Source organism: Protopterus annectens, chromosome 10.part0, assembly GCF_019279795.1.
Source record: "Protopterus annectens isolate FY-2018-M chromosome 10.part0, PAN1.0, whole genome shotgun sequence".
In the NCBI taxonomy this organism is placed as follows: Eukaryota; Metazoa; Chordata; order Ceratodontiformes; family Protopteridae; genus Protopterus; species Protopterus annectens.
In genome coordinates this window covers 1,017,301,404-1,017,328,039 of record NC_056744.1, presented here as the reverse complement: position 1 = coordinate 1,017,328,039, position 26,636 = coordinate 1,017,301,404, and the positions used below count along the sequence as shown (strand labels likewise).

Below are 26,636 nucleotides of genomic sequence, written 5' to 3'. Positions count from 1 at the left end.
CCACATATGAGAATACTGCAACATGAGCATAGAAAGACATGTTTTCTTTGCTTGGCTGGAAGGAAACAAATATATATATATATATATATATATATATATATATATATCTTAGGCTCATCTGATGTCCTTGCTACTTGGGAATGTAATACCTAAAGCTGCAGGTGAATGTCTAGTGGATGCAGTATTCCATTCTCTCCCTGTTTTGCAAAATAATTTTGGCAAATGAATAGTTTGGTTGACAGCTACTACCATCACCACTTTAGGAAAGAATGCAGGGTTTCTTTTATGAGTGACCTCTACTTTTCTTGGAAGAATAGGCAAACTTCCTTGCAGATGACAGACAGAAGTTCAGAAACCCTTCTGGGTAATGTAATTACAAGCAGGAGCATGTGGTTCCAAGAATTACACTTGTGAGATGCATTAATGCTAGTCTCAAAGGGGTGCAACATTAGTCTTTGAAGCACAAAGTCAAAGTCTCAAGAAGTAAAAACTGCTTCCTAGGTGGGTGACCCCTTTCAGAAATTACTTAACTAGGTTATGTAAGGATTTTGGGGAGGAGGCAATACTAAATTTTAAAATGTGCACTTTGACAGAAGCGTAAGAAACATCCCTGGTTAGCAGGTCAGCCAGGCTCTGCAAGATCTGTGGCTCATGGCACCACTTTAGTGTTTTACTTTTTGCAATGCACCACACTAAGAATCTTTTCCATTTAGCCAGGTATGCTTTCCTTAAACAAGATATTTTAGTTTCTTGTAAAATAAGTGCAGTGTTGTCCAGTAGCCTGTAGATAAAAGTCAGGCTGACCGGATCCATGCTGCCACTCTTATCTTCAGGTCTGATTGTCCCAGAGTTCTTTTTTTTTTTTTTGCAGCAGCAGGTTGCCTGATGAGACATCGGGAGTGCTAGGCTTGCCTGGGCCAGAAGTGAGTTTTCAGAAGAAAAGAAGCTCTTTCTGTCCTTTATTTCTGCCAGTACCCTCACAATAAGGCGTAGGAAAGGGAAGGCATAGAAGCTAATTCTTTTTCTATAATAAGTAAATAGCACCCATGGCCCAAGTGCTGAGATTGGAAAATCAAGAGCAGAAGACTGGGAGCAGATGAATCTCCTCTGATGCAAACATGTTAGTTAAGCCTTTCTGAGATGTCAGTGAAGACTTGAGGGCCCAGCAAATGTATCTGTGCAGCCTGCCTGCCAGTATATTCTGTTCTAAACTGATATAAGTGGCTTACAGGTGAAAGCCTAGCTTAGTCTCCATCACGAATACCATCAATGCCAGCCTGGAGAGTTAGTATGAGCAAGTCCCTCCCTGCTTGTTAACATACTATATAATTGTGGCATCATCTGTTATTACCGTCATACAGTCCAGTTTGAATATGCTTTGGAAAGCTCTGAAAGCTAAAAGGCAAAACATTTTCTTCAGGTTTAAATGCTTTTTCTGCATGGTTCTGCTCTTGCACCTCATTCTCCTCCACACCAGGTCCAGTGCATCTGTGCAACAGTCTGGCTTGGGGTGAAGGATGACAAAGGACAACCCTGGTTGACATTCAACTTGGAATCAAATGAAAGGAATTCCTTCTTTATGACTGGGAATGGGTAAGATCCACTAACAGGGGATATAAAGTACAGTTGTGTACACTTACCATAAGTGTAGATGTTCGAGTATATTCACTGTTGCAGTCATTACATTTGGGTAATCTGCTGGCAGGTTGCCCTCAGTCAGCCTGATTAACAAAGTCTTGGGTCCTGCGTCGGTTGCTGTCCCTTCTTCCATGACGTCAGGGGTATAAAACATACAGCCAACGCCATTACATCAGTTTTTCTTGCCCCAGATGTCAGGTGCCCCCCAAATGGGGAGCAAATAAAATTAAAAACACAAAAAGTATACCTCCAATCCCAAAAGCAAATGCACCAAAAGTGCTTTTAAGCATAGTGAAAGTAGCGGTATAGCCAAAGAAAAATAGGAGGCTGGAGGGAGGGTAACCAGGACTGCAACAGTGAATACACTCGAACATCTACATTTATGGTAAGTGTACACAACTGTACTATGTTCTTCGTGTTTCACTGTTGCAGTCATTACATTTGGGTAGATTCCTAAAGCTATGGTTGGGTGGAGGGAATTATACAGCATTAGTTCCAGCTATAAGGCCCTGCAAGACAGCAGTGGCAAAGCCAGCTCTGGATTTAGAGAAAAGTGGTAAATGGTAATGTTTGGTGAACGTATGAACTGAGCTCCAGGTAGCAGCTTCTAGAATGTCCCTGGAAGGAACATCTCTGAGAAAGGCTATAGAAGTAGATGCAGCCCTGGTGGAATGGGATCTGATCCCCTGGGGGATAGTTTTTCCATGGTGCATATAGCAGAAACGAATACAATGGTTTATCCATTTGGAAATGGTTTGCTTTGAAATAGCCTTTCCCTCTGCCCCTACAGCAAATGTCACCAGCAGTTGTTCAGATTTTCTTTGAGATTTTGTCCTGTTTAAGTAAAATCTAAGTTGTCTGTGTACATTCAATAAGTGCAGAATCTGCTCTCCCTTGTTCTGTGGATTGGGAAAGAAAGTTGGCAAATGTATGGTCTGATTAAGAGCCACACTGGACACCACCTTAGGCATGAAGGATGGTTTGGTCCCGAGAGATACCCTGTCCGCATGAAAAATGATGAAAGACTTCACTGCCATAAGAGCCTGTAATTCGAAAATCCTTCTAGCTGAAGTGACTGCTAAAAGGAAAGCTGTTTTCCAGGAGAGAAATTTTAAGTCTGCAGTAGCAGCTGGCTCGAAAGGAGGGAGAGTGAGCTTTTCCATACAAAATTGAGGTCCCAGGCAGGAGTTGGAGCTCTCCTGGGTGGTCTTAAGTTTTTGGCCCCTCTGAGATACTGCTTTAGCAGAGGATGAGAGAAGAGGGGAGGTTCTCTATTGTAATGCGCTGAAATGGCTGAGGCATGGATTTTTATGGAAGAAAAGGACAGGCCCTTGTGAAGCATCTCAGTTAAGTACATTAAAATCTGAGGAATGTTGGGCATTGCTGTGCTTATCCCTTGAGACTGATTCCAGGCACAGAATCTTTTCCATTTGTCAGCATAAGATTTTCTAGTACTAGGCCTTCTCGCCTCAAAAATGACATCCATCACAGGTTTGCTGAGGGATGCTAAGGGTGAATTTAGGTGATTAGCCACGCTGCAAGATTCAAAGTTTGGAGCTGAGTGTGCAGAATTTGGTTGTTCTGCTGAGACAGTAAGTAAGGTGTCTGAGGCAGGTGCCACAGTGGAAGGTGTGACACATTGTGCAGGAGTGGGTACCAGTGTTGGCGAGGCCAGTCTGGAGCAATCAAAATAATTTTTGGTTTGTCCTGTTTGACTTTTATTAGAACTATGGAGAGCAGAGGGAGAGGGGGAAAGGCATAGACTGATGTTTTTTTTCCAGCTGAAGGATAGAGCATCCACTTTCCAGGCTTTTTTGTGATGAGTTCTTGTGCAAAATTTGTCCAACTGATAGTTCTGGGGTGAGGCAAAAAGATCTATGTCTGGGCTCCCCCATTTGCGTGTCAACATGTTGAAAATCCATGGTTCCAGTTTCCATTCATGTGCGTCCATGATATTTCTGCTTAGTTTGTCTGCCAGAGTATTCAGCTTTCCTGGCAGGAATTGAGCTTGTAGTTGTACTTGATAAGTCAAGGCTGTGTTCCACAATGCCATGGCTAGTCTGCAGAGGGCGTAGGAGTGTGTACCCACCTACTTGTTTATGTACCACATAACTGTGGTGTTGTCTGTCTTTATCATTAATTGTCCTGGATGAAGGTAGTCCTTGAAGGCTGCCAGTGCATTCTGTACAGCTAGCATTTCTTTTTGATTTATGTGAAGGTGCATTTGATTTGGGCTCCATTTTCCCTGAATGCACTTCCCTGCCAGATGAGCACACCATGCATAGTCTGATGCATCTGTAGTTAGGGTTTGGGCGGCAGGGGGTGGTGTGAATGGCAGTCCATTGTTCTGGTGGCAGGCCTCTGCCCACCATAGGAACTCTAGGCGCAGGCAAGGTATGATAGGAATCATTGTTTTCCAGGCTGTGACAATGCTGATTCCATAGACTTTTTAAGTACACTGAAGTTTCCTCATATGCAGCCTTGCATATGGAATTAGAAGAATGCAGGAGGCCATAAACCCCAAGGTTTGCAGTATTTGCCTTGCAGAAAGCAGGGTTTTTGTGGCCACCTGTTTGAAGTAAGTCACCAAATTAATTTGCTTCTCTGGCATAAAGAAATCTGGGCAGTTGTATTCAAGCTTGCACCCAGGAATGTAATTTTTTGAGAGGGTACCAGTTGTGATTTCTTTTCGTTTATAGTGTACCCTAGACAAGTTAGAACCCTTTTTACACATGCCAGATAGTTTAGTAGAGTGTCCTTGTTTTCTGCCTGAATTAGACAATCGTCCAGGTATGGATATATCTGAATATTTCTTTGTCTGCAAAATGCAATTACTGGAGCCAGGCACTTTGTAAAAACCCTGGGCGCAGTAGATAAGCCAAAGGGCAGTGCAGAGAACTGGTAATGCAAGTATCCTGCTTTGAAGCGGAGGTATCTTCCCCAAGATTCCCTGATTGGGTTATGCAGGTAAGCCTCTTTTAAATCTAGAGTTGCCAACCAGGCATCTTTGCCTAGCATAGGAAGTAACTGGTGAAGAGTCAGCATCTTGAATTTTGGAATGTCCAGAAAGGTGTTTAGATTAGATAAGTCCAGGATTGGACGCCATGATTTGTCTTTTCTGGGTACCAGGAAAAGTCTTGAATAGAAACCTTGTCCCTTTTCCTCTTCTGGTACTGGTTGAATAGCCCCCATGCTCATGAGGGAAAGTACTTGTTTCTGGGCCTCTGCCCACTGATTTGGGGGCAGGTCTGGCCATCTGTTTGGAATTGGCAACGTGTGGAAATGAAATCTGTATCCCTGGGATACTATATTTAAAACCCATTTGTCCTGGGTTATAAGTTGCCAGTTTCTTGCATGAACAGCCGGTTTTCCCCCCAAAGGGGTGGCTAAAAGGTAAGTGCTTGGTAAGTGTAAAGGGAAGTCATTGAGACTGCTTACCATAGGGAGGTGTCTTGTTGTTTCCAGATTTGGAAGAGGAGGCATCCCATTGTTTGGTTCTGAAAGTCCCTTGTGACTGAAACCTGGAGCCTTTGGAATGTCTGGGTTTGACTTGAGTGACTCTCAAAGGAACTGGAAAGGACCATTTCTTAGTAGGCCAGTGCCTGCTAAATCTTGGAGGTTGCACTTGTAAGAAATCTTTCACAGTTTGCATAGATTTAGCTTTATCTTCCATCTTGTTTAAAACTTCGTCAGCCTTATTACCAAAGAGACAGTACTGTTGTAAAGGAGCATCCAGCAATTTTGCTTTAACATGATCAGGCAGATTTTGCTCTTTGAGCCAAGCATGCCTTCTTAGCACAGACCCAGTTACAGCAGCCCTGCAAGAGGCCTCCAAAGAATCAAAACCACATTGCAAAGTATGTTTTCCAACTTGTCCAGCTGAATGCAATAACTCCTGTAAATCTTTGTTTTTCACACAGTCAGAAATTAACATCATTTTCTGTTTAAGCAGTCCCATGATATGCTGTTGATATTTTAGCATATGAAATTGACAGTTTAAAGCCCTGATTGCCAAGGTTGCAGAAGTGTAAACCTTCTTACCCCATCTATCCAGCGCCCTGGAATCTCTATCAGAAGGGGTAGAATTTTTAGCTGTAGAAGCCTTAATGCCCTTGGGACCCTGATAAATGGTTTCAGGATCTGCAACAAGATTTTTGAAAAGGAATTTGTGGGAGTCAGGGACCCTGTAGTATCTGTCTGGCTTACTAGGAGCCAAAGGCAGAGAATCAGGAGCCATACTAGATTCTGAAAAAACATCATCAACAATATCTAGAACAGGAGGTATAACCACAGGCTTATGCTGAGGAAGAAGAAGAAAATCCCTAAGTCTCTTTTTAGATTCAGAGAAATCCTGACTTTCCCAGTGGAAATGTTCTCTTAAGGTATGTAAAGTTTCCCCAAAAGAAAAATCCTCAGGAGGAGAAGCCGAAGGAATGGAATCTTCTGCAGAGTCCTCATAAGTAGGTATAGACAATTCCTGTTCATTAGAAGAGTCAGAAGAAATAGAATCCTGTTCAGACGATTCATAATCAATGTCTTGCCTAGGCCTCTTAGAAGGGGGGGGGGTGGCTAACCCTGATCAGAGTAATTAAATCTTCAGCCATTTTGATCACTTGTTTTTTTAGGCATGGGGCCTACACACGTGGCCCAGGCGTCGTTTTTTTAGACATAGGTCGAGATTTTGGCCTTAGTTTTGAAGATGGCGTCGGTCTAATATACAAATCTGTAGGCCTGAAAACACCCTCAGAAGCCGGTGCCTGCACAGCAGCTCCGGACCCATCCAAGGTAGAGACATCCGCGGGTTCCATAATTGAAGCATCTCATGGCATACCGGACTCCAAATGGGTCTCAGTAAAGGCCTGCGAATCAGAAGTAGTGGGTATCAGGGGCTGCAAAAGCGCCTCACTGAGCACCGGCGAACTGGCGACTGGCTTAGGAGAAGCATCGTCGGCAGTTTTGGACCTCTACGGCCTGTCTCTGTCTTTTTCTTTGCGTTTTTTAGGTATTCCGGTAGTCAGATTGCTAACTGATAACATTTCTGGATAATTAAAGTCTGAGCCAAAATATGTAGAAGCAAAAATGTACCGACATTTGTTAGTGCATTGATTAAATAAGGCACAAAACCGACAGCAAGGTAACATTATTGGTCAGGGCCTAGGCAAGGAATACAGTACAAATGAAAATCCTTATAAGGTATTTGCTTCTCTCAAGTAATGCAATTATTAACTTTTACTGGCATTGATAAGGAGCAAGAAAAAGTTTCCCCAACGGGGTATTTAGCTTTTAAGTTGAAGACTTCGGATATGAAACTCGAAAATGATAATTTCAGGAGTTGGCCGACCGGCACTTGCGACCATGCTGACGTCATGGAAGAAGGGACAGCAACCGACGCAGGACCCAAGACTTTGTTAATCAGGCTGACTGAGGGCAACCTGCCAGCAGATTACCCAAATGTAATGACTGCAACAGTGAAACACGAAGAACATCTGTGGTGCAGCCAAATACTCCTACGAAATCAGTAGACCTTGTATGCAAATATGCCATGAGTATCATTAGAACGTATGTGGATACGTTTTCCAAAATACAGAACATTTGCCTAGCATGCAGGCCCTCTGCCTGGACCATGCCAAGCAAGAAAGATTGTAGCATCAGAGTTACTTTACTGAGATCAAAAAGCAGCCCCTTCCTTATGTTGAGTATGGTTGCCAAAAAGATTTTTCTGGTCTCTATTTCTAGGCTGGACTTGGGGATGCAGGAAGTAAATCCTACATTGGTGAGGGTAGATATCATCAGGGTGACCACTCATCATTTTTGAGCATGAGAGTGCTTGGGTGAGGTAGTCATCCAGGCAAGGGTAAAAGTGTATCTTCTCTATTCTCTCATGGGTGAATAGCAGGGTAAGGCATTTGGTGAAAACTCTGGGGATGGTAGAGAGACTGAAGAGAGGTAAAGTGAAGGTTTTAATTTTTCCTTGCACTGTCTTGTCTGGCAGTTAGCTCAGAGGGTCAAGACTATGAGCTGTTAAACAATGGGGGGGGGGGGCTATATGTATGTCTCTCAAATATGCAACAAAATCTAGAAGATTTCAGATCTTTGCCTGGAAGTGCTGACATAGGTATTTTTATACCCCAAGCAGACTTCAAAGAATTTTTCTTCAGGTAGACAGCAAATGCTGCAGGTGTGATGGGGCAGAAATAGGTAACTGGGAACGTATTTTCTGGGAGAGTAAAGAGTTGGTAGGCTTTAAAGATTCCCTGCAGACTTCTCTGCTGGAGATGCAGGGTGAGTACGTTGAAGTGACTAGGGAAATTATTTTCTTGAGCTATGATACAAACTCAGAATTGCCTAGACATAGTAAGGCCTTGCAGAGTCTAATTATGATGGCTGCCAAAAAAGCAATTACTAGAAAATGGAAATCAAAGTCTAAACCAACTGTACAAGTAGTGAAGATAGTAACAGAGTTCAAACAACTGGAACTGTGATCTTTAGAAAATGGTAAGAGCAAATGGGGATCAATATGTTCAGAGCAGAAACGAGGTTTAAAAGAAATCAATATTTGAATGAGCTATTTAATGTTCGAATAACAATGACTGGATATGTTAAACGAGATGGATAATGTTTGCAGCTACAGTTGTGTCGCATGGTTTGAAATGTATAATGTTTGTAACTGACATTATGTCGCTATGGTTTATTGTCATTTACATAAATGTAACATGGCCTATGCGATACATGATAATTTACTAAAGATGTTTCTTGTTTAAAAAAAGACTATGAACTGTTAATGAGCTACTTCCTATGGTACAGGGCTTCATTCTGTCATACTTCATTTGCCTACTGTGTGACTTTCAAGTAACTTAACCAGATAGTGCTTTGGGGGCAAATGGGAATTTGAGCTAAGCTCCTTAACGGTCTCCAGGGCTGCATGGCAGGTAAAAACCTATGAATTCCTTTGAATCTGAGGAAGCTAAATCAGGATATGCAGATCTGTAGTCTCTAGCTCTAGAGTAATCAGCAGAGAATGCCTGCCCAGCAGAATTATCATTTTAATTTTTTTTGTTTGTTTTACTTCCATAATTTGCTCAGTTTGGATACATATAAGATTGGATTCCACATCCTATCTTTCTTGGTACTTGAACTATACAACAGCATAACTCTTCACTACTGGTCTTCTGGGACATGCTCTGCCACTCTGCATTCAACTGCTGAGTTTTCTATTTCTAGTGTTCCAGCTGTTTGGTTCAAAGCAACTATGGGCAGCTCCACAAAGAAATATAGTAATAAAAATTCTATATTGTACTCCTCAGATATTGCGCTCCTTATCTATCTGTCAGATATCAAGCTGAAACTATGCATCTTCATAACTGGCCAATCTGCTGTCCGCCTGAGGAAAGGGAGAGGAAATAATGAGTATACTCTGGGGGATTCTTAAGAGGGAAGAGGACTGCTCTCCTTTCCTTGCAGCCTCCCACAACATCTGCTGCCATGTCCAACTTACTTCTATTCAAAATAATTTTCTGTTTGTATTGGTCTACCTTTCTTGTTTTCTGCAGAAATGCCCTAATTTATTTTGGTGGCTCCTGCTGTATTTAGCAATGCATTTATTTATTTACTGCATTTCTTTACTAGGAAAGTCAGACTGGATAAAGACAAATGCCTCTTTTCAGCACAGGCCTGGTAAGAAATGCTACAAACACAAAAGGAGTATTCAACTGATTGTACATAGTTGAATAGTTATAGTTACGAATGACTTTAGATGAAAAGACAATATACCCAAAAATATAATATAAACAAATCAGCTGCAGAATGTATATAATCAGCAGCAAAGAAATGTATTAATAATGCACAGAAGCACAGTTTGTATATAATATATACAATCAGCAGCTGAAGTATGGTTAATAATGCACAGAAGCACATACTGTAGTAATATTTGCTCTCATTAGCTAGCTAGGTAGTTACATAGTGATATTTGAGCATTTGCAGTTCCTATTACTGATAGACAAATGAGTGGTAGAGGAGGACGTCAGCTAGGGCTGGGGCAGTGCCAGATGTTAAACAGGTGTAGGTAAGGTAGAGTTTTGAAATGTGTGATATCAGCTGTTTGTTGGGTAGGTAATGGGATTTAATTCTAGGGTTTTGAGATGTGGCAGGAGTACAGATGTTGGCCTGCTAAATTGTTTGACCTAGATATTGATAGCAATAGTTTATCAGTTGAGCGAAGGGATCTATGTGGAGAGTAGGGCTGGATGGCAATTTGTAGGCTGGTACATTTGTTATATTGGTATATATGTTTATGGATGGTGACTGAGTATGGATTAATGGATGTCAGAGTTCAAGCCATTTAAGCTGTTTGAGGGGTATACAATGTACTTGTGGTAGGTAGCAAACTTTGCTACTTCATTGTGGCACTTATCCAGTGAGGAAAGAGGTTGATTAGGACAAAGGCTGCATATAAGAGAGTAGGAAGGTTGTTGCACTGGTTCTGGCCTTATTTGTTGGGAGTGGCTTGTCTCTAGAAAGGGAGCTTAGTTACGTGTGTTTTGTTATGGCCTGTTTTAACATGGATATCAAACTTAGTTTTGCGTCAGCTGTGACTCACAAGAGTATGGTGTGTGTAACGAGTTTGATTATAGTATTGTTGGATGAGTAAACAGTGAAGTGGTATTTTTGATTCATTACTGGTTTAAGAGTGAAAAAGATTAGCTTTGGTTTCTTTGGCTTAAGTAGGATTTGGGATTCTGATAACCGTGCTTTGATTGAGGAAAAGTATTCCTGGGTAAGCTGTTTAAGTTTATATAAGCTTTTGGCAGAGCAGATAAGAGTTGATTCACCTGAGTATTGGATGATGGATGCATGTCGGGTTGCAGTGTCATAAAATTTGTAAAAATTATCCAACAAGAGGGGGGGCAGAATTGATCCTTGGGGAGCTCCAATGATGACTTTGAGAAATGGGGAGAATTAATTTTGCCGTTTAACTGCTTGGACCCAGTCAGTTAGATAGCTGCTGATGGTGCAAGTCCTAGTGCAGTTAGTCTTTGTAGGAGTAAGGGATAGGAGACTATGTCAAAGGCTTTTGTCATGTTTAGAAAGAGGGCAAATACTGAGTTACCACAATTTCGGTTTTAACTGTTGTGATGAAGTTAATAAGGGCCGTACAGGTGCTGTATTATGGAAAAAAAACATGCTAGGTTGGGGATAGTAATTTATTGTCATTAATATAGGAGAAAATTTGTTTTGTATGCACTTGTCTAGTACTTTTGATAAGGGGAATTAGAATTGCTATTGGTCGATAACTGGCAAAGTCAGTGGAGCTACTGCCTTTGTGAAGGGGTAGGACATAAGATTTTTTTCCGCAAAGTAGGGCCATAGCTCTCTGTAATGGAGCAGTTGATTCATATGGAGATGGGATGCGCTATAGCACTGACAGCTACTTTGAGATATTCTGCTGGAATAGGTAGTGCTGTCAGGTATAAAAGTGGTGGGTTTTAGATTAAGGAGTAGTTTCTTTATGGTGGATGAGGGCACAGGTTGGAAGGAGTAGTTTTTTGGTTTGTCACTATTTTTGATATTGGTTATGGAGCTGTGGATGGTATGGGGGTTAAGTTTTGGTTGAGTGATGTGACAAATTTAATAAAGTGGGTATTGGACTGAATGGCCATGTTCTCATGTTGATTATTAAGGACTGGGATGGGTTGTGTAGTTTGACCAGGTTGAAGTAGACAGTTTATTGCTGACCGGGAAGCTTTTGGGTTGGGATGGTTAATTTCTTGTAACCTGGAGTAGAAGCTTGATTTTTATCTAGCCATATCCCATTCTTTAGCCAGATTCCTAAAATGTCTATATGGTTGTTGATTTGCTGTACTAGGGCTTTGTTTCCAGTTACTCCATGCTTTGTCACATTTTTTCATGAGTTGTTTTGTTTTCTCAGACAGCCAAGGTGCTGGGTTAGTTTTGACTCTTTTTGTTCTAATAGGGGCATGGGTGCTTAGAATGTTGAGGAATACAGAGATGAAGTATAGGACTGTGTCATCAAGGTTATATGTTTCTAGTATTTACCAGTTTATGACTTTTAATTCTGAGGTGAAGACTTCTGGTGTAAAGGAAGAAAGATTACAGGCAGTGTTGTAGTGGTGGCATTTCTGTATGGGGTATACTTTCTAATTGCAAAGGTTTGGTGATGATCACCAAGAATATCTGGCTAGGGTTTCAGTGGTGGCATTGCTTAGTATTCAGTCAATAGTGGTTGTTTGTTGTTTTATTATGTCAAGTTGGGCAAGTGATTAACGGGGGAAGTTTTACGTGTTTATGGCATTTGTAGAGGATTCAGCAGCAATGGTTCCAGTCTATGTTGACATCAACTAGAATAATAGTTTCCAGAGGGATGTTAGTGAAGTCCATGCCAAGAGTTCCTCCATTGTATTTATATTATTGCCAGGGGGTATATCTATACCTATTAGGCAGAGGGTTTTGTGCATGTTTAGTTTTAGGGAGTTTATTAATATCTAAATTATTTATATCTGGGGTACTCAGGAGATGGAAGGGTTGAGCAGATTTTTGTATAGGACCACCTTTTTTTGTTAATTCTGCCTTGTCATAGGATATTGTAGCTTGCTGGTAGAATTCCTTCATCTTTGATTTGTGGTTTGAGCCAAGTTTCACTGATTACTAGGATGTCAGGGTATGTTTGGGCAATCCAGGCATGCAGCTCTGCCAGTGTGCTGCAAATGTTTCTTAGGTTGACTGCATATAGGAGCAGGTTAGAGAAGTTGTTGGATGGTGGGGTTTTGGTGGGCTCCTTAAGGTAGCTTTGTAGGAGGTTGTGGCTCAGAGGTCCTTGGTCAGGGGATATCTCCCTGAATTTTACAATGAAAAAGGTATTTTAGGGGCCATATTAGTTTGGCTATGGAGTTTGTATTTATTTTTGTAGGCTTTTGAAAAGTAGGTTGGTTGTAATGTTTATAAGAATGGCACTTATGATGAATTACGTTTGGAAAGGTTTATGAGTTGAGCATCTACATGATGGGTGGTCTTTGGTGTGCCAAGTGATGTGTTTACAAGAATGATGTGAGGAATGGTTGAGAGGGATATTATAAGTACCAGAGTACTGCAGGTAGTTATTTGAAAGTATTTAGAGTTTGAGGGGAAGGGTATGAGAATAAACTACAGAGTATATTGGTTGGAAAAAATTAAATATAATTAATAATGGTTGTTTTACTTGGAGGAAGAATTCGGATATTAGGAGTTGCAATATTAATGTGCTGTTTTGATTGGTTGATTAGTATGATGGGAGGAGTTACTTTGGTTTAAGTTCATACGTAATGGGGATGAAACACACTGGTAGATGAAACATTTACTTAACTGATTCAGTGTGGTTTTCTCTTGTTGTTCTTGGGACTGAAAACTACCCATGAAGGTAAGCTGAAGCAGAGATGGCTATCCAGGGGTGCATCTAGTAGCTGCCTTTTATCATTCTCAAGCAGAGAATGAAGTCTGGTCCATGTGAGTCTCCTCAACAGTGTCTTGTAGGCTGCCATCCTGCTGCAGATATTCACTGCACTGTAACCTCATTTGTCTATATGCTTATCCCAGCTAAAAGCTGTCTGGGGAAACTTTGCTACTTCTTCTATGAGTTTTTCACCTGGGATTTCCAGTATTGTGTTCTTGATCTGTTTAAGGACCTTGCTATTGCCCTGGTACTTCCTCAAATGTGTTCAGAAGTTTATAGTTAAGCATTCTAAGATAGTGGGGGTGCACACGTCTTTCCAAATCTGTCCATGATTATGCTCTATTTATCACTGAGAAATATATTTAATCCTAGTGCTAGATTGAATCCCTTTGTTGCTCCTAAGGAGATCATTGGAGGATCTGATACTGGGTTTTACATAGGTATTTGAATTACTCCTGTACCCTGTAGTATCTGTTTGGCTTATCTGGGGTGGATAATCGAGAGATGGAGTTTAAGAATTATGAACTGAAAACGTCATCAGAGGACATGACAGACAAAGATCCTCCAAACACACTAGCACTGATTATCTTTTCCTTGAGTCAGAAATCTTTGTCATCTCATTTAAAATGCTCCCTCTTTATATTTAATGCAATTTCAAAAGAGATGTCCTCTGGAGGTGAGTCCAATAAAACAGTTTCTTGGTCTTCAATACTGTATCTGTACAAAAGATGTTTAAAGTATATACAAGGTCCTCTTTCTCAAGATCATTAGTTTGATGAATTCACCGAGAAAAGACACTCCGAAGTGGAAAACTGGACTTAAAACCGTTTATTTAGCGTTTTCGTCAGTACTACACTTGACTTCTTCAGAATGATTTTGATGAATACAAAGGAGAGATTCCTTTCTTTTCTTGGAAGAGAAATATCCAACGCACAGGGTTGGATAGGCTGTAAGTTAGCCCATGTTAGATTGCTATGTATTACTCTGTGAATCTGTTATAATCAACATGTAAAAGCATGGGAGATAAGGTAGCATGAGTTTCTGGTGTGCAACCTACCTTATTTTAAGAGAGATAACAAAAGACACTCTAGACTTTTGCTGAACAGGACTGAAGGGGTATCGTCTCTCTGTCTTAATTCTGCAGGGTCTGGCACCACCCTAGGAATACAGGCATCCCTCATGTAGACCTTGACACTGGCATCCAGCCCAGATATGGGAGCCGCTGTCTGCCTCCAAAAGCATTAAGAAAAGACGGATTCCTCACTATATTCTGGTCAGAATGGAGGAGCATGCCACTGATCCTCTCTAGGACCAGCAGTCGCAGGCATTTGTCAGGCTCTCTGCTCACAGTCTCTTTGGTGATGTGCCATTTGCTCCATATCTCCTTTTGTACTAAGGCTTCAAAGCTTTTTCTAGAATAGACAGGTCTTTAGATTGTTGGCCATACTAAGCAAAGTCTTTTTAAAAGATTGTGCTGTGGTCAAAGGAACAGACTTTTGGTTCTTTCCCAAGCAAAAAATGCACTTTGAATGGAAGCACTTGGGTATAACCTGTCTTCTGCACACATTTGAGTACTTTTTTTTCTGGGATGTCATTGATTTCATAGGTTCATAGGTTGGTACTAGGCTATCAGCCCTAGGGCCTATACAAGCCTAGCCATAACAATTCCCTGGCTATTTCTTCCCACATTATTTACTTTCCTGGACCCCTGTCTAGCAGGGTGACTGACGTGATCCCTGGGGTGAATTTCCTTTCTCCCATCCAATCGTCAAGGTTCCTCTTGAAGAGGTCCAAAGAGGCACTCTGCTTGACATGTATGGGCAATCTATTCCAGAGTCTGGGGAGTCTCTGGGTCAGGAACCTATCCCTCCAGCATGTTTTGTTTATTGTGATGACAAGGTTTAGATCCCTGAAGCGTGTAGCTCTGAGGGATTGGGATTTCTTTAAGTGTAGCATGTCCAACAGCTCTGGGTTTGACATGGCCTTGTATGTTAAGCAGAGATCGCCTCTGAGTAGACGATATGCGACAGAGTATAGCTGGAGTTTTTTAAGGGGGTCAGCGTAGGGCATCTGCTTTAGGCCTGTGATTCTTTTAGTGAGGTATTTCTGAGGCCTTTCCAGTAGTTGCAGATGTCTTGAGAGGTACATACCAAATGGGGCGCTGTATTCTATAATGGGTCTAATGAGGGATGAGTACAGTGGGACAATGACCTCCTTTTTTCTGGATGAAAAGCCCTTCGTGATGAGGTGTGCCACATAGAAGGATTTCCTGACTGTTGTGGCGATGTGGTTATCGAAGGTGAGACCACTGTCCACCTGTGTCCTTAAGTCTCTTATCACACTTTCTGTGTTTAGTGTACTGCCACCTATATGGTAATTCATGGAAACATGTTTTTTCCTAAAGGGGATAACAATACATTTCTTGGCATTGAGCTTGAGCCCATGGCTCTGGCACCAAGCATCTGTTTCTGTAAGGCCCTTTTGTAGAGTATCCACATCATTTGGGGATTCAATAATGGCTCCCAGTTTGCAGTCATCTGCAAACTTTGTTAGCCAGAGTCCCTTAGTGTTGACCTGTACTTCAGAGAAGTAGATGCCAAACAAGAGCGGCCCCAGGACTGAACCCTGAGGTACTCCACTTGTCACTTGTCTGGAGCTGGATTTGGAGTCGGCTACTTTTACAGTGTGGGTTCTATCAGTAAGCCATTTAGCAACCCATTGGGTGACATAGGGATTAATGCCCAACTTAGTAAGTTTATCTATGATTCCAGAGTGGGGGATGGTGTCAAAGGCCTTGGCAAGGTCTAGCTAGGCTGTGTGGACCACCTTACCCTTGTCCATGGCTCTGGAGACTGATTCAAAGAAGTCAATCAGGTTCAGGAGACAAGATCGGCCCTTCACAAACCCAAACTGGGTGGGGTCCAGTGTTTGAAGGTTGCCAATGTCTTTGTTTATAAGTTCCATGATAATACGCTCCATGGCCTTGCAGATAAGGCTTGTCAGACTGATGGGACGGTAGTTTCCGGGATCCAAGATGGATCCCCCCTTGTGGATTGGGATAACTGTAGCTCTGCACCACTCAGTGGGCACGAAACCTGAGGTGAGGCTATGATTAAACATGACACTTAGGTGAGGTGCCAGTTCATATTGTAGTTCATGTAGTACACAGCCCGGGATGTCATCTGGTCCCATGGATGCTGTATTCTTGGCTTTAGAGAGTGCGTTTTGTACCTGTGTGGCCGTTATTACTGGAATTTGGCAATCTTCCGGTATTGAGATGGGCCATTTAGGGGGTGAGAGGGGGGTGAAGTTGGCACTGAATCGATCTGCCAGGATATTGGCAATATCCATCGGATCAGTATATTAAATGCCATTCTGTTTTAGCTCAGAGCAGATCTGAGCATTGCCATTTAGATTCTTGACATAGTTATAGAATGCTTTGTGGTTGTCTTTGGAATCTTTGGCAATTTTATTTTCATAACTAGCTTTGGAGGATTTTATGAGGCATCTCAGTTTCTTACTGAGGCTAGTAAGGGAGTTTTTTGCATCCTGGGATTTTCCTCTTTTCTGCAAAAGTTTCTTCCTTTTGTTGTAAAGTTTGTTTATGGCAGGGGACCACCAGATTGGCTTCCCTTTTTGGATGAGAGCATTTTGGTTCTATTTGGGATGGCACGATTCATGCATGAGTGGATGTGCTCGTACAGAGCCTTAGTGTAGGATTCAGCAGTTGAACTTTCAGTTCCCGTCTGAATGGGTGTCATGAAGTTTGTCACTTCTGACTTGAGTAGCATGAAGTTGGCTTTGGAGAAGTTTTTATGGTGGTTTGTTTACGGGGGGGTGGGGGTGGGATGTGGATGTTAAGGATGATTAGCTTATGGTCAGACCTGACTAACGAGGGGGTGACCATAGGTATGGAGCATTGATTTCCCATGTTGGTAATGACCAGGTCTAGGATATTGGAGCCCCTGGTGGGACTATGGATTAGTTGATCCAGGGCGTTGGAATTTATGAATTCCAAGAACCGTTGCGCAAAGGTGTTGGGACATGAGTAGTTTTCCCAGTTAATGGCAGGGTAGTTAAAATCACCCAGTATTAGGGTTGATCTCAGAAAGGTAGCCAATTCCAGTCCAAAATTAGGTCACATCAGGTAAAAATAAATACACAGATAATGAAAACTTAAATGAAATAAAAAAGTAAATCCAAAACTGGATACTTACCGTTTGCTCTTCTGGAAGTCATTCGGAAGAGGTATTATGAACTTAAACTGATGTGAATGCTTCCAAAGTCAAAAAAAGAGCTGAAGGTATAGTATAAACATTTCTTTCATACAGGACTTCATTTCACCATCAGTTGGAGTGCAGTTATGCTTCCATAGATGTACAAAGAAAGCTGTGAAGGTCAGTCCAGAAGTCAGACATCCTGCATTTTGCAAATCCCAGGAGTAGAGAATACAGCTGCAGCAGTGATCCCTGCAATGAACATCAAACTGTCTCTGGGAATAATGCCACTAAAAAGCAAACTAAATCTATAATTGAAGAATCTTTTATATTAAATTTAGTTATTGATAGCTTTAAGTACAATATAACACTTAATACACAACTCTTATTTCAAACTTCTTTATATTTCTTTGAGAAAGCATTTGTCCACACTATCTGGCAAAAACTGAGCAAAATTAGGGCCCAATACATAAATAGCATAAAATTACCATTTTCATTTGTTTTTAAGAGTTCTTTGCTTTCATCCAGCTTCTGCAGAGCACCTTCCAATTGCTCTTTTAATTTTAATACCTAAAAGACAGAATAAAGGTAGTTGCCATTCAAGATTAGAACTTGTTACATCAACTGTTATATAAAACTGTTGATCTTGCAATACTTGAAATACGTTCAAATACAGCAATGCGGTATACAAAGAATACCAATGGAATGACATTATGGGTCATCTTGGTCTCTTCATATTTCACGATGGATTGCTACACTTTACTAAAAATGCATAGTGTTCTCACACTTTTTAACTCGTACCATTCACATTGCATTTGCAGACCCTCTAATATTTGTCTTGATTCATGTAAAAAAGAGCACATAAAGGAGTACGTACAGTTGTTTGAGACACTTACCATAACACCAATTCCATCACAGTTTGCTGTGAGGGAAAGATTAGTCTGCTTTTTATTTCTTGTGTTTTGTATTACTTTATTGCCTTTTTCTATTTTGTATACTGTGATTTGTTTTCTTTACACTGTGTTTTACTCGTACTCTGCTTTTAACTGCATAGTAAAACTTGACTCTTGTGAGTCAGACAGAAATTTTTCCCACCCTCGCACCAAGTTACTGTTGTTTTCTTAAACACTGCTGTCTTTCTAGTTGCCTGTCCCTTATGTTAATTTGATCATATATACCTTGTTTCTTCACTGCTTTTACTGGCTGGTGTGAGTAAGCACAAAATTATCATTTTGTGAAATCACTCCCCTTCAACTTTATTTAAAATGATTGGCCATCCTACTGTATTCCATAGTACCAGAACACAAAAGTGCCCACCCTCTTTCAGTCAGTCTTGCTCTTTTAAAAACAGTGGCTCTCCTCCAAAACTTACCTTTTTAGACAAGTTACCCACTTTCATATCTATCTGCTTAGTGCACACTGCAGTGAATAGGATAAACCATTTTTTTTCATCTTAACTTTAAACATCTATTGCAAGACCACCAGTTATTGGAGAGCCCACATTCTGCCTCTCAGCAGTCATCTTGGGATTAGTGCTTCTGTTTTCTCCTGGTGAGAGAAGGAGTAGTGACATTATTTCCTGGAGACTGCTGATCACCAAAAAGCCTAATAACTGCTTTATATGTGACAGCATGGAATCTGTGATCCTCGTGAGAGTAGGAGCAGAGTGCACTGATTTCTGACACTTTCTGTCTGGAGAGTAAGTGTCTGTGCTTAACGTACCTGATTGGTCTGATTGCTATTTGAGGCATCTACTAGAAAAAGGCTACAAGCCTAGAGATCCTTGCATCATCTGGGACAAGACTGTAGATCACCAAACAGGCTATGACCTGCTTCTCTTCTTGGGATTGGTGCTGACATTTTGCTTCTGGTGAGAGAAGAAGCAAAAGAGTTTTGTATCACAACAGAGTGAAGTTGGGGTGAGACCAGCATTAGCAGTAGCCATTCATGCGTCTACCCTCTTTTCATCATTCTCGACACGCTAATTCTTTGTTTTCAGTTAGTACTGTTTGATTTCCTTCTAAGTTCAGAATATCTGACTAAATACTTCATCCTTAAATTTACAGGGTCTGTGCACTAGTGTCCTCCCAAGTGTTTACAGATTCAGACAACCTGAGTGGCATTTTTCCTGTTAAAGCACAATTGAAATTTCTCCAGTATCTAGTTGCACACAGAACTACTTTACAGTTTGACAAGCACTGTCCACATAGTTGCAAACTGGATACTCCTGACAATGATTGATATCCTCACTCCAACAGTCTAATCAATAAAAAACGGTCTGTTGCCATGGATATGAACTTTCCTACGGTCTCCGCTACTGGCTTGGTGGATATTGGTATCCTGAGGCAATGTGGAAATTGCCTCATGTTTACTGATAACCAGTTAATTCTCAAACAAACTGATACGGTATGTGAGAGATGTATTTGCACAACGTCACTGGAGGCAAAGCTCTCACATAAAACTACTCCTAATGTCAATAAGGTTGTCAGTAGTACACATGCTGCACCCATCACGTACAATTCAAAGCAGACATATAGACCCACATATACTAAGGCACTTACATGTAACCTTCCTAAACCACAAAGACTGCCTAGACAAAATACACATAAGAAATGCCCACAGCAGTCCCAAACGCACTCTTTCAAAAAAAACACTCACATCAACACATAGAACTGCATCTCATGGAGCCTCTACCTCTAAGCTCATAAGGCAAGTCACCACACAATCCAGCATTCTAGTCATTGGAGACTCCATTGTGAGACACACTGAAATCCCCCTCACCAAGCTGAATAAGGAGAAAGTTACGGTCAGTTGCTTATCGTGGGCTAGGATCCACCACATTACGCATGCACTCAGCTCATTGGATCACAATTACCAATATGACTCAGTCATAGTGCATGTGGGAGTAAATGACCTGAGACATACCTCCCTAGACTATATGAAGAGCCACATCATAGATCTTTCGGAATATGTGTCTCAGGCTGATATGAACCTAGCATTGAGAAGCATTTTACCTTCTCCAAGGATGATGCCACAGTAAGAACAAAAGATGCCTGACTTTAATAATTGGCTTAGTTTCTGGTATCATTCTAAGGGGGTGCAATTTTTGTCATCATGGAAGGAAATGGTCAACAGACCATGCTGCTTTGCCAGGGATGGAAAATCTAAAGGTATTACTGCTCAGTGCTAGGAGCATAAACAAACAACTCCACTCTCTGGAAGCTCTCTTTACCCTACAGAATGCTGATGTCTGTGCAGTCTCAGAGACGTGGTTTAAAGCCATGGACAGCACACCAACAGTGCAAGGTTATAATGCCTTCCACACATTTAGACTAGCTACTTCACAGACAGGGACTAAAGGTGGAGGGATCTCTATTTACAACAAAAATATATACTTCAAGTCTGGTCAAACAGGACAATGCACTTGAACTGCTCCATGTTCAAATCATCATAGGTAAAATTCAATACCACTTCCCTGCAAGCTATGACCCAGGAAACACATATCATGTATTTAAACTTATTATAAACACTAATCATCCAACCCAATACCATATTCATGGGTGGCTTTAATTACCCCACTATTAACTGGGAATCCTATGCGACATCAAACGAACTTGCGCAGAGATTCCTGGATTTTGTAAACAAGAACAATGAGTGAGAAGGTCACTGAAAAACCAATCAGTAAAAACAAAATGAAAACTCTACCAAAGCTAGAACTTCCACTAAGTGACCTCCCAAACCTCTTGCATCAGAGGCACATGGGATATATGCCCTGTGTTTCTAATGCTTAGTCAAACACTCTGCTTGTGCTGTGCTGATGAGGTCATAACAAGGCCGAAATATGCATATCCAGAGCTAGTGGGGTTTGGCTTTAGTGGCCTGAAATTGTCCAGTAAAACGAAACAATTTATGGACATTCAGAATCACCAATGAGCTGAAACACCTGATGGTCATAAGGATCATCTGCATATATCCCATGTGCCTCTGATGCAAGAGGTTTGAGAGGTCACTCAGTGGAAGTTCTAGCTTTGCTGGAGTTTTCATTTACTTTATGGATTTTGTAAGCACAAATTCCCTAGACCAGATGGTCAATACACCAACCAGGGGTGCAACCATACTGGATCTGGTCCTCACTAATATTGGAGAGTGCCTTCCCTGGTAAGGTCAGAACACAAAATGTAAAAATAAAACCTGGCCCCCAGCTAAACCAGGGATATTCAGGAACTATTCTAAGGCTAACCTCCTGCTATTAAGTGAGAACCTGGCAAACTTTCAAGCACCTATAAACCCTGAGAACACTTCTGCCTATGCAGAACGGTTCACAGAAATCCTGTATAAGCATGCTAATGGTTGTATAGAGGCAGCTGTACCAATCAGGAAGAAATACAGAACTAACTCAAAAAACAAGTCACCCTGGTGGAATCACAAAATCAATCGGATGTATAACAGGAGGAAGAAAATCATGGCATAAATTAGGAGGTGCAGCACCCAGCAGGATAAAAGCACTCTAATTAAACTAAACAAGCAACTCTTAGGACAAATAAAGTCTAGCATGGCCAAATTTGAGAGAAGTTTGGCCTCCCAGGCCAAGGACAACGACAAAGCATTCTTTAGCTCTGTCCGCAACATCAAAGCCAATATACAATTGTGTGCACAGCTCATTGTAAATGGAAAGTACAGTTGTGTACACTTACCATAAATGTAGATGTTCGAGTGTATTCACTGTTGCAGTCATTACATTTGGGTAATCCTGCTGGCAGGTTGCCCTCAGCCGGCCTGAATTCCAAAGTCTTGGGTCCTGCGTCGGATGCTGTCGCCCCTTCCCTGACGTCAGGTCTTCAGGGGTATAAAAAGAAGCAGCCGACGCCATTTTCTTCAGTTTTTCTTGCCCCAGATGTCAGGTACCCCCAAAAAGGGTAGCCAAATTTTATATATATATATATATATATATATATATATATATATATATATATATATATATATGTGTATATATTCAGAAATACACCAATATAAATTTTACCTTCATCTAAAAGCAAATACACCACATAGGTAGTACAAATCAGAGAAGGAAAGATAAGATCCAAAAGAAAAAAGGGGGAAGGCGGGTGGGTAACCAGGACTGCAACAGTGAATACACTCGAACATCTACATTTATGGTAAGTGTACACAACTGTACTATGTTCTTCGTGTTTCACTGTTGCAGTCATTACATTTGGGTAGAGTCCCAAAGCTATGGTTGGGAGGCTGGAACTAGACAGCAGTAGGAGCGGCTATGATGCCCTGCAGAACTGCAGTGGCAAAGCCTGCCCTAGATTTAGAGTAGAGTGGCAGATGATAATGCTTTGTAAATGTGTGCACTGAACTCCAAGTAGCCGCCTCTAAAATGTCTCTGGTTGGTACTTCCCTGAGAAAAGCTGCTGAGGTGGCTGCAGCTCTGGTGGAATGAGGCCTAATGCCCTTAGGCACTGGCTTGCCATGGTGTAAGTAGCAGAAACGAATGCAGTGGCCTAACCACTTAGAAATAGACTGCTTTGAGATAGGCTTTCCTTGTGATCCTGCAGCATATGCCACTAGTAATTGCTCTGTCTTCCTCAAAGCTTTGGTTCTGTCCAAGTAGAATCTAAGTTGTCTGTGTACATCCAAAAGATGCAGAATTCTCTCCCCCTTATTCTGGGGATTTGGGTAAAAGGTTGGCAGATGGATTGCTTGGTTAAGAGCCACACTGGACACTACTTTAAGCATAAATGTTGGGTTTGTCCTCAGGGAGACCCTGTCTGGATGAGAAATGATGAAAGATTCCACAGTCATGAGCGCCTGTAGCTCTGAAACTCGTCTTGCAGAAGTAATTGCTAAGAGCAGAGCTGTTTTCCAAGATAGAAACTTCATATCAACAGTAGCAGCTGGCTCAAAAGGAGGCAGGGTGAGCTTTTCCAATACATAGTTGAGGTCCCATGCAGGTATTGGTAGTCTCCTTGGGGGCCTTAAATTTTTGGCTCCTCTGAGGTACTACATTAATAAAGGGTGAGAAAAAAGTGGTGGCTCTGTATTGTAATGAGCCAAAATGGCAGAGGCATGAATTTTAATTGATGAAAAAGATAGGCCTTTGCCCAGCATCTCAGTTAAGTATTGCAAAATCTGAGGGATATTTGGTATCGCTGTATCAGTTCCTTGTGCCTGGTTCCAGGCACAGAATCTCTTCCATTTTCCAGCATAAGACTTTCTAGTACTAGGCCTTCTGGCTTCCAGAATGACATCCATCACAGCTTTCCTGAGAGGTGTTTTTTGTATGACTACATTATCCACCATGCTGCCAAGTTTAATGTCCTGAGGTGGCTGTGCATGATCTGATTGTTTTGCTGGGACAGTAGTTGAGGTATTTGAGGTAAGGTCAAAGCTGGGTATACAGATAAGTTTCTTAGTATTGGATACCAGTACTGGCGTGGCCAGTCTGGGGCAATCAGTATCATCTTTGGCTTCTCCTGTCTGACCTTTAGGAGCACCTTGGGGAGGAGAGGCAGTGGAGGAAAAGCATATTCTGATAGATTTTTCCAGCTGAAAGATAGGGCATCCACTTTCCATGCTTGTCTATGATAAGTCCTTGTGCAGAATCTTTTTAGTTGGTAATTGAGAGGGGAGGCAAATAGATCTATGTCCGGGCATCCCCATTTCCTTGTTATCATGCTGAAGACTTGTGGATCCAGCTTCCACTTGTGGGGATCCATGAGGTTTCTACTTAGTTCGTCTGCCAGAGTATTTTCCTTTCTTGGCAGGAATTGTGCCTGCAGATGTACTTGGTAAGTCAATGCTGTGTCCCACAAGGTCATGGCTAGTCTGCAAAGGGGGTAAGAATGTGTGCCCCCCTGCTTGTTTATATACCACATGACTGTGGTGTTATCTGTTTTTATCAGTAGTTGTCCCGGATGAAGTAGGTCCTTGAAGGCTGTCAGGGCATTTTGAACAGCTAACATCTCTTTTTGACTGATATGTAGATGCATTTGGTTTGAGGACCGTGTGCCCTGAATGCTTCTTCCTGCCATGTAGGCTGCCCAGGCATGGTCTGATGCATCCGTTGTTAGTGTCTGCCTGGCTGGAGGTAATGTGAATGACTGCCCCTTGTTCTGGTGACAAGCCTTTGCCCACCATCGAAACTCCTGTTGCAGGCAGGGAATGAGAGTAATGACTGTTTCCAGGCTGTGGCAATGTTGAGTCCAAACACTTTTTAGGTACCACTGAAGTTTCCTCATATGCAGTCTTGCATATGGAATTAGTAGGATGCAGGATACCATTTAGCCCAAAGCCTGCAGAATTTATCTTGCAGATAACTGGGCCTTTGTTGCCAACATTTTGAAATAGGTAGTCAGTTGCCTTTGCTTGTCTGGCATGAGATAAGCCATCAGGGCAGTTGTATTTAAACTTGCACCCAGGAATATCATCTCTTGTGAGGGTACTAGTTTTTATTTCTTTTTGTTGACTGTGTTCCCTAGGCATGTTAGAAGTTTTTTCACAAACGCCAGATGTTGAAGAAGAATGTCCTTGTTCTCTGCTTGAATGAGGCAGTCGTCCAAGTAAGGATATATTTGTATTCCTCTTTGTCTGCAGAATGCAATTACTGGTGCCAGACACTTTGTAAAGACCCTGGGCACAGTAGGTAAGCCAAAGGGCAGTGCAGAGAATTGGTAATGCATTGAACCAGCCTTGAATCTTAGGTATCTTCTGCATGCTTGTCTGACTGGAACATGCAGGTATGCCTCTTTTAAGTCTAAAGTTACAAGCCAAGCATTCTTGCCCAGCATAGGCAGAAGCTGCTGCAAAGTCAACATTTTGAATTTTGGAATGTCCAGGAAAGTGTTCAGAATAGACAGGTCCAGTATCGGCCTCCAGGCCTTGTCCTTTCTGGGTACCAAGAACAGTCTTGAGTAAAATCCCTGTCCCTGCTCTTGCTCTGTTACTTGTTGAATAGCCCCCATGTCCAAGAGGGATGCGACTTGTTTTTGTGCCTCGGCCCATTGATTTTTTGGCAGATCCGGCCAGCCGTTTGCCTTTGGCAGAGTATGGAAATGGAACTTGTAGCCTTGTGACACTATGTTTTGAACCCACTTGTCCTAGGTTATGATGCACCAATTTTGAACAAAAAGTGCTAATTTTCTCCCTAAGGGTGCTGCCAGAAGATAAGTGCTTGGTGCAGGCAGAGGGAAGTCATTGGGACTGTTTTCTGTATGTTTGTGATCTATCTTCTCTAGCTTTGGAGGTAGAAGCACCCCATTGCTTGGGCCTATAAGAACCTTGCGCCTGGGATCTGCCCCTTTGAGGTCTGTCTGACACAGGAAAGGACCAATTTTTTGTAGGCCAGTGTCTACTAAACCTAGGTGGCTGTACTTGTAAAAATTCTTTTGACAGTTTGCATAGATTTAGCTTTGCCCTCCATTTTCTTTAACACCTCTTCTGCCTTAACGCCAAAGTATTACGCTGTAAAGGTACATCTAGTAATTTAACTAACATGATCAGAAACAGGAAAAAGTTCAACCTAGATCTATTCCTAGCTGAACTAAAATTCTGCAATTGGTCTAGCCTAACTACTCTTCCCCTAGCCGAGAGCGTGTCATACTTCAATGACACTTTCCTTAACATTCTTGACTTCCATGCTCCAAATCGACTAATTAGAACTAAGGACCGCATAGCTCCCTGGCTAACAAGAGAAACCAAAGCAAAAATTAAACTCCGTGACCAGGCTTGGAATAAATGGAGAGCTACCAAAACTCCCCTAGATCGTATTAAATTTCAACAACTCAGAAACTCCACGAAATCTGCCATTACTAGAGATAAAAAACAGTATTTCTGTCACCTCCAGGACAAACATCAGTCTAACCCAAAAAAGTTCTGGGCTGGATTTAACAACCTCCTCCATCCTGGTAAATCCTCTACCCCAATACCTGTGAAACTCACTAGTAAGAAACCAGAAGAAATAGCCAATTCCTTTAACACTTTTTTTTACAGAGACCATCCAGTCCCTCGCCAATCATCTACCCACTTCCTCCCCATCATTAACTCTTCCTCATGACTCACCTCCTCTCTCCTTTAACCTACAAACAGTATCCACCTCCTACATTCGAACCCTACTAAAAAAATTGAAACCGTCCACCCTTGCGGCCGATCGTCTCCCAGCGGAATACCTCCAATTAGCCTCTGATGTCATTGCCTATCCCATATCAATTTTGATTAACAGATCCATAACTGAGGCCATCGTCCCCCCCATCTGGAAAATCTCGTACATCATTCCACTTCACAAAGGAGGCTCCTCCACTGAAACATCTAACTATAGGCCTATTGCAATACTTTCT

The 26,636-nt window shown here is 41.7% G+C and overlaps 1 protein-coding gene across 1 annotated transcript in view; it reads right to left on the bottom strand.

Annotated features, from left to right (window-relative positions):
* SASS6 (SAS-6 centriolar assembly protein) overlaps positions 1-26,636 on the bottom strand; it is a 1,319,564-nt gene that overhangs the window by 382,899 nt on the left and 910,029 nt on the right. Inside the window, exon 12 of the mRNA XM_044085777.1 lies at positions 17,787-17,868. Within this exon, the coding sequence (XP_043941712.1) occupies positions 17,787-17,868 (82 nt within the window). The remainder of the gene's footprint in view (positions 1-17,786; positions 17,869-26,636) is intronic.